The sequence below is a fragment of the Sphaeramia orbicularis genome, chromosome 4 (assembly GCF_902148855.1).
Source record: "Sphaeramia orbicularis chromosome 4, fSphaOr1.1, whole genome shotgun sequence".
Lineage (NCBI taxonomy): Eukaryota > Metazoa > Chordata > Actinopteri > Kurtiformes > Apogonidae > Sphaeramia > Sphaeramia orbicularis.
The window spans coordinates 22,766,763-22,775,547 of NC_043960.1; the positions used below are offsets into that span (position 1 = coordinate 22,766,763).

The 8,785-nt window shown below is 39.7% G+C and overlaps 1 protein-coding gene across 9 annotated transcripts in view; it reads right to left on the minus strand.

Annotated features, from left to right (window-relative positions):
• Nucleotides 1–8,075, minus strand: part of ephb3b (eph receptor B3b) — an 87,008-nt gene extending 78,933 nt beyond the window's left edge. For all 9 annotated transcript variants that reach the window (XM_030131554.1, XM_030131552.1, XM_030131548.1 and 6 more), the window contains exon 1: nucleotides 7,337–8,075. In XM_030131554.1, the coding sequence (XP_029987414.1) occupies nucleotides 7,337–7,400 (64 nt within the window). In that variant the 5' untranslated portion in view covers nucleotides 7,401–8,075. The remainder of the gene's footprint in view (nucleotides 1–7,336) is intronic.
• Between the last annotated feature and the right edge of the window lie 710 nt (nucleotides 8,076–8,785).

The following is an 8,785-nucleotide window of genomic DNA, read 5'->3' on the forward strand; positions in this document are numbered from 1 at the left end:
CTTTTTTCTTGAACCTATTCTTGCCATCACACATTTGCTTACTCAGGTCGGCTGTTTGGAAATGAGCAAAAGCTGTTTTCCTGCTCCTCAAAGGGGAAAAGGCCCGGGGCACGGCCTTGAAAAGTCACATCAACTACCCAGCTATGGTTCAACTCAACAAAGAAATTTCCCTCCCCACCTCTCTTTTCTTCTATTTAACAAGACCAGCAAAGGCTGAAACCAGGTGATGTGGCCTTTCTTCCCCCTCAAGGCACAGTGTTTTACAGCAGCGTCCAATCTCCAGACAGATGTAACTGGCTATTTCTTAAAGACAAATATCAAAGACCACTTTCTGCTCCATCAGCAAAATTTGTTACAAGAATCTGTAGCTTGTAAAGAAATGGTGGGAGGAGGCCCTGAGGTGGATCAAACTGCTGCTGGGAGAATTCTACCCCTTCGCGAACTCCACAGGTCAAACCTTTTGTGCTTGAGAAGCGTAATGACCATCGCAGGTCCATAAAAACTCTTAGACATCTCTTGTAAGTCCAGCAGGCTCTCATCTGCACATTGGAAAAGAAAGACACATATTTGACCATCTCCAACCAGGATTCTGACCTATTTATTTGCTTTTGGTCAAGCCGTGAGTCAGTCAGTCCATCCCTCTAAATATACACATCCTCTTTCTGTGTATTTTTATATGCTACTGGAATAGGCTAACCCCTGGAGCTTGATTGTGTTAGAGCAGCTATTGTTGAGAAGGAAAAAGGCTTGTCTTTTGGGAATCTGCCGCTGAAGTCATATGTACAGACTCCTCCTCTCATAACCCCCGGATCAGGGTCACGCTTTGTGGGTTGAGAGTGGGTGGAATTCACAGCAGGTCTTAACTCACTTATGATCTGGACATTTTTGACACATGGTAATTCCAGTTGGACTTTATGGACATCCGGCGCAGACAGGGCCTATAAAATATCAACTCTGAAGGCCATTAATATTATGTAAAATATTTCATCAGCATTTTGAACGCTATTAATATAGTTCACCAATGACCAAAGAGTGGGGAGGGATACCTGTCAGCCATCCGCACATATGGTATAAAACTTTATTATGTAGATGTAAGTCAACATTTGGACAGGTGTGGATTAATTTTAGACAGACATTCAAGTGTCAGGAAACATTTTTGCCTCTTGCCACCAGCATGATTTAGATATGTGTTTTAGTGTGTGTAGCACTAACAAAAAATACAAGTGTTATTACCGTCATTAGCAAAATACCAGCTTGTAATGATGCAACTGAAACCTGTGTGATCTCTATTTTTACGTGTTTTAATGCACTGGGGTTGGACAGGGAATACCCAGGCATTCACACAGAAACACACACACACAAACACGTACACACTCTCCTAGATGTACCACCCATCTTGCTCTCCCTGTGAACGACCCATCTCTCTCTCTCACTCTTTTCCCTCCTTGTATATGTTTCTCTCCTGCTGCCTTGTTCTGCCTGGCTGACTACAGACAGCAGCAGTGTGTCTGTGCAGTGGGCAGGCCCAGACACATTTGCCCTCCCCTGCTTGCTCTCCACAGTGTGTGTCAAAGACCTGCCATCCCACAAGGCCCCTCTGTTGGATGCCAAGATGACGTGCACACACAAACGCCATATACAGAAACGTCTATGCGCACATGCTGTAAACACCTAAACACACCGCTCTGGGATTTCTCCACATACGTCTGGACTCATTTAAACACATTTATATTATGGTTTTGTTTGTCAGAGTATAAGCGCTGAGAAAATTCAGTATGTGTGGTGTTTCAGTATTACGGGGATTAACATTAGCTTGCATGTGTGTGTAATACAAATGACTGAATTAAAATGTTTTACTATTAGCACTAGTTACTCAGAGAAGTTTCACAATAATAGGCATAAGAGTAAATCTTCATTGTCACGTCAGCTGCGAATATCTGGGGTTTAAGCGGATTTAACAACATGTGGAGGTTATTGGCAACATCCACGCAGTTTTGCTAAAGTTGTCTTTTGCTTTTTTATCTAATAGTGTATTGTGCGTAATTCTGTCCTTGTTTGTCCTGTTTACTAGTTTATGCATTAAAAAGCGAAACAAATCGACAACTTGATGACCCTCTGTGTGTCATACTTTGTCTTTTTCAATAAACTGCTATGGCCACCCACGCGCTGCCATATTTTCACCGGTCATCCTTCTCCTGACACGGCTGTTGCTTGCCTTCATGTGAAATTCCAGCTCTGTGAATCTTTCCGTGCCGCCATTTGAGCCATAAACCATCAGTCAGTGCACATGAGCGCTCCTGCAGGCCTGTTGCATCTGTAAAGTCTGTCAGCTATGCTGTTCTCTCAGTTTCTGATCCAAGTCTGACCCATATCCACTACAGCGCTCCCTCCATACCATCCCGCCCCGGCTCTCGACATGTCGTCATCTTCTCCCCCTTCCTCCTGACCACCTTAGGGCAATCTGAACATAAGTCACTGTACATCTGTTCAACATGGCTGCCTACCATATGACCTACACACTAGCTTGCATCCCTGGTGAGGTCAATCCACCAAGGCACGATCTGATGGGCTGTACATTTATTTTGTGTAATATATGTGTAGCTGCCTTATTTATTGAATGTCAGTTTCAGACTCTATGGCTATAACATGTGTTTGAATGACTTTTTGTAATAATGTAATAGTAATAGTAATAGCATATGTATAGGTAATAGTAATTCAGCTTAGTGGTAGTGGTAAAGAAGTAAATATAATTCACAGAAATTATTATTATTATTATTATTATTATTATTATTAATAATAATAATAATAATAATAATAATAATAATAATAATAACAATAATAATAGTGTTCAAGTCACAAATTGAAAGGGAAAATTAATTTGAATATTTATTTTATATGTCTATCATTATTATTATTATTATTATCATTATTTTTATTATTATTATTGTTAAATTGTGATCTTGTTATGTTGTGACCAACTATAATAATAAATATGTGTCCACTATCAGGTCCGATTCACCAGACACATAATTAAGTGTGCCCTTGCCCTCATCTCATTTAATTTATAATTTCATTAACTTATTTTCTTACTTTAAAAAAATAAAAAAATAAATAAAAAATACCTCAACGCATTTACCATTTTGCTGACTTCGACAATGCTCCTTTTGTACAAAATCCAGAATGACTTTGCTTTTATATTGCAAATTTACTTCCACGCCTGTTTCCTCTAAACCATTAAAAGGTTTGTATACTCGCCACAATAGGGTCACTAATAGTTGCTATTGTCATTTCAATTGTCACCTTAAGTACATTTGTTCACGAATTTGCCTTTGAATATCTGCAGCAGAGCCTCTGAAGTGAAGTTTTACGCAGGGGGCTCCAGTGTGCGTCCTGCTCAGGCCACACAGACTGCTGCGGCGCTCATAAATAAAGCCTGGCACATGAAGGCCTGCTGTCCCGGACAAAATGGCCCCATTAATCGCCTATGATCACGAATCACACTTAGATTCACAATAATAACCTCTCTAAATTAATTTTAAAAAATAAAAATGAAAAAAATCTACATATAAAATGACTAAATGTTTCAACTTACAGGCTATTTATATGAATTAATTTTTTTTTTAAATTACATTAATTTGCATGAAACATCAATTGTTGGTAAGTGCTTGAGTCCTAATAGTCTTAATAGTACTAAAACAGTTGATTAAATATGTAAATTATGGCAGTTGTGATCTTTTAATTGTTATTAACCCATCAACTGTAGACAACCTAATACTTAATTTTTCTACAAATCTATTTCCTTCCCCGCTTTTTCCTCCCTGATAATGTGATACTGACGATGATTGGTGGGGGGGGGGGACTTCTTCTAAAGAAAGAATATGAGCGAATAAATCCAGAGAGAGGGATGCCAACTGCAAAACAAGCACAGGAAAACTCCTATGGAGGTGTGATCTCACCCACATAAAAACAAACATGTGCGCTTCAAAGGCCCAGGTAGTGCGTAATCACCACGACATACACAGCCATAAATAGAAAAAAAAAAAAGCAGCGAGAGTCAGTGGGAAACCCTGAGCTGCAACAATAAAAAGCCATTTGTCTTCGTTTACAGAGAAAGTTGTTTCAGGTGAGGTTATTCAGTTTGTTGCAGTCATAAGTGTTTCTGAGAACTGGCTCCAGCGCACGGATAATGGAGTTGACATTTACGGACATAATAAATACATGCAAAAGTTTTTTTTTCACTGTTCATGTAGAAATATATTCAATTCTTAGATTTAAACTCTAATGACCTTATAACGACTACAATATGGAGAAGGGCTCGATAAGAAACGAGAATGTCCTCTTTAAGTACACTTAAATGTCATAATGTACAGCAGGGATTCATTAGGGCAATAATCTTCCACAAAAGTGGCTCCTTCGAATAGAACTACTTGGTCTAGGCTGAATATCATTATGGTGCCTGTTCTCTAGATTTTTTTTTTTTTCTCTTTGCTTCCTCTCTCCATCATAAGTAATTTACACCGAAGAGTAACCACACCGCCTGTGCGCTACAGAAGACTGTCATCGACGCAATTTGTCTCCTCAACACACTGATACCAGCTGGAAGTTCAACTGCCAAGGCCTGTCCTGCACTCTGGGAGTCCAGTGGGTTCACCTAGTACTTTTCACGGTATATTTAATTCTGACTTTTAAATAAATAAATAAATAAATAAATAAATAAATAAATAAATAAATAAATAAATAAATAAATGTTTTAACTGAAAATATGGAAATTGCGATTATAGTTACGCACAAGTTTTGTCCACATGGTACAAGCGTGAATGGAGAAACTGTAAAAAGTTCAAACTATGGCAGAAAAGTTTTGGGAAAAGTGTGTGATTCAAGTTTTAAACCCAACAAAAGGATCCACTCCTGTATATTAAGGAATGAATTAAAAAAGAAAGAAAGAAAAAACAGAAGAAAGAAAGAAAGAAAGAAAGAAAGAAAGAAAGAAAGAAAGAAAGAAAGAAAGAAAGAAAACCAACCCTCTCCGGGCTGTGTGACCCCGGGCCCCGGTGACGCGCACCGTGGTCCCGCAGATGCGTCCCCCCCATCGGTCCGCTCGTTTCTCCCTAATCACCCCAAACCCCCCAAACATCCCAGAATGAAGTCCTAACAGCAACCATAAATCACCAGTTTGTATTAAAAGCTTGTGCAAAGGCCCAGCCAGGTCAGTCAGACAGGATTTATGATTCCACTTGTCGGGACTTGATTACTCTAACAAAATACTCCAACTACAAGCCCGTGCACACCTCAGTCCCAACTGTTGTTTCTCCCCTTTTTTTGTCCTTATTTTCTATGACTCTATTTCTCTCATTTTCATTCCCATTTTACCCTCTGCAGCTCCACAACACCCCACTCATCCGTTCAAGCCATGTGTTTTAAGTCACTGGTTTCCACTGGGGTCCTGTGACCTTTCGGGGTCAATAAGAGGAGTCCAGTGGGGTCTCTGGTAAAATAAGGACTTAAAGTTTCAAATCAATGCAGCTGAAGTCGATGTGGAACAGCATATTCTAGGAAAGTCAGTACAGGACGATAACTTAGCCAAAGTAAAGACTGTTGAACTGTTTGTTTGGTGTTTGTCCAAACTGAAAGAATATTTCTGAGTCATATCTTAACAGAGTTTTCCAAAGATATCAATAAAACCACAAACAAGATCAGATAAGCTTTGGATTATATTAACCTTTATTGCTCGTGTGTGTTTTACGCTTATTCCGGACAGAGGAGGCGGTTTGTGTGAAAAACAATTAAAGCAAAAATGTTGGTTTTAGGAGCTCACGAAGCAGTGTGATCGTCTCTCAGCACCGGTAGAAACAAACCTGAGGATGTTTTTTCTAGAATTGGGGTCAAAGCACTGGAAAGTGGGTGAAGAGGCATAACTTTATGCACAATCCCACGCAAGGTACCAAATTCCAAAATACACCCTTCTTTTGTAAAATAAAGTCATTGTGGAATAAATCAACTTTTGCGTCTACTTGTTTAACTAGTGCAAACGACACACGCTCCACTTTTATTTCAAGTATTTGACCTGAAGTAGTAAAGTAAAGTTATGCAGGAGAAAAAAATATAAATAAATAAATAAATCGGTCATATTCCTTCCAGTGACAAATGTAACTGACAGTTGTAATGAAAAATATACACAAATACGCAAAGACATTTACGGACAGGTCGTGAAAAAAAAAAAAAAAACAGAGTGAAAAGAGAGTTCTGAGCCACTGGCACATTGTCCTACTTTCCTACTGGCATCACAAACCAACCGGGAGCCTCCTGGACTCCAGCATTCACTGTGAAAAGCTTTAGGGCCTTTTCATCCTTGTTTCCACTTTTCCGTCAGAAGACTGAGACATTACAAATGTGAGGAAGAAGAAGAAACAATAAATGGGACATCATCTCACTTGAAAAAAAAAAAAAAAAGACGACTAGAGTTTCCTATCGATTTTACGCACGGCAAACAACAACTCTCAACAAAGGCAGATGGCAGATTGTTATTGTGAGTAACTTCAGGAATATATGTGTGTAAAAATCTATACACTGTAAGAAAGGAAAACAGTGAAAATAAATTAATAATTGAAATGACTGAATAAATTAGCAGTATTTAGTGAATATATTAATTTATTTGCGTAAAAGAGAAAATCTTAATACATCTTTTCCATTTGAAGTAATTATCTAAACTAGGTTGTATTTGTTTTTTTTATTTTTTCCATCTTGATTGATTCATTTGGTCTTAAACTGTCAAGTCCACTCGTCAAAAGGCCACACACTCGTCCAGTCGGCTACTAAAATACACGCAGCCGACCTGATGGGTAAGTGCTTTGGAGGGGGCTTTGGGGCCGCGACTCCCCGATGAGTTCCAGTGCGCAGCTAATTTCTTCAAAGTGTCAAAAAAAAAAAGCATTAGGTAGAAAACAAGAGCTGATGTTAACAAAAAAACAAAAAAACAAACAAAAAAAAAAGAATACACATACGATTGAAATGGATGAGCTTTCGTGGACGCGCATAACAATTGTGTATTGAAACCTGTACCAGCCACAGCGCCTTGCTGCGTAAAGCCAATAATGCCATTAGCGATCCCTAAAGAGGAGCAGATGGTTAGTTTGAGAATGAAACATTATTTTCAATTGGAGGATGATAGAACATGGAATTTGGGTACAACAAGAGAGTGAAGAGAGAGAGAAGGGAAGAGGGAGAGAGAGGAGGGTGTGGGGGGGTGCAGAACCCAGCCTTCGAGGGACTGGTGGGTGCTGTCTCACTAAGAAAATAAGGTTCACGTCTTAAAGCATTTAAAGGTAAACGTTCTTACCTTCAACGGCGGACACTGCAGGCAGCATGAGGCTGCATAAAAGCAGAAAGTAATCCATTGTCATAAAGCGTTCAGGTCGGACATGTAAATAGACCCACGGCAGAGGGAGAGCGTAGGGAATTACAATCCTGGGTGATCCGACCGCTCCACGCACTCAGTCCCGTCCAAGTCCTTATAGTCCCAGTTCCCAGTCCCAGCTGCGTCAAGCCTCCAAAACCAGAGTTACCCCCATTCAACCAAAGCACGCAAGAGTGAGTAATGGAAGGAAACAACACCCTTTAGAATAAAATAGGTGAATATAGTAATGATCTCCAGTTTAATAGGACCGAGAAAAGACAACAAGCGCAAGTCTTCCAGTCCCGTTTACAAGCACTGAGTAAACAGGTACCATAGTCCAGTCTGCGGTTACCATCCGGATTATATTTCCAGCAATACCTCTGTGATAGTCAGTGAAATTAAAAAGAAAAAAAAAAGAAAAAAAAAGGGAATAACAGCCTTCTTGAAGAGATCCAAAGACTTTCTCCGTCTGTGGTCAGAGCAGAGGCAGAGGTAGCCGCATATGTGACACAACCATAATGTAGTCCACGCTATAGACGCGCGCGCCGTGATCACAAAAGTGTTTATTCCCGAGTAGAAACAGCCGCGTGGATATTATAGATATTTATTCCCTGAGCGAAATGTAGTCATCTGTCTGGAAAAGGAAAAGGGGGGGGACCGTCCGCTTCGCTCGGCGTGTGCATTGGAATGAAGCACGGCGGTGTTGGAATAAGGAGAGGGGTGGAAGAGAGAGAGAGAGAGAGAGAGAGAGAGAGAGAGAGAGAGAGAGAGGAGGGGTTACACTCGGAGCAGCTGCAATCCAAAAAAGTGTCCACCTTGACAATCATTTACTCTCACATTTATTATTAAAATAAAACATTTGTCTTTTTTCTTTCTTTTTTTATGTATAACATTCCCATTTATTCCCATACAAGGTTTTGTCTGTAGAATTTCCACCCCGAATGCAAAATATAAGAGAATCCAGTTCATCATTAACACAGCTCACACACTTTATTATTACAAAAAAATATATACAATAAACTCTACTTTTAAAATTTGTTTTCATATATTTTTGTTTACATTTTTATTTATTTATTTCACGTTGGCAGGGTCTCACTGTGATTCTCTCATCTTGGGACCGTGTACAGACGTGGACATACAGCGCCCCCCTGCGGATCGCTTCTCCTCTCCGACGCAAAGAAGACAGGAAAGTTTGTGCCGAGGGTTGTTTTTTTTTTAAACTCTGATGAATCCAGCTTTTATTTTATCCGAATGAATGAGAAACTTTTAGTTCCTCAGCTCCGTGGACGTCCTGGATGTGTGCGTGTGTATGTTTTTTTCCTTCCCTCCATGGTTTGTTCTGTCAGATTATATGTGAGTATGAAGAGACTTCGTGCGTAATGCGTTTTTCCT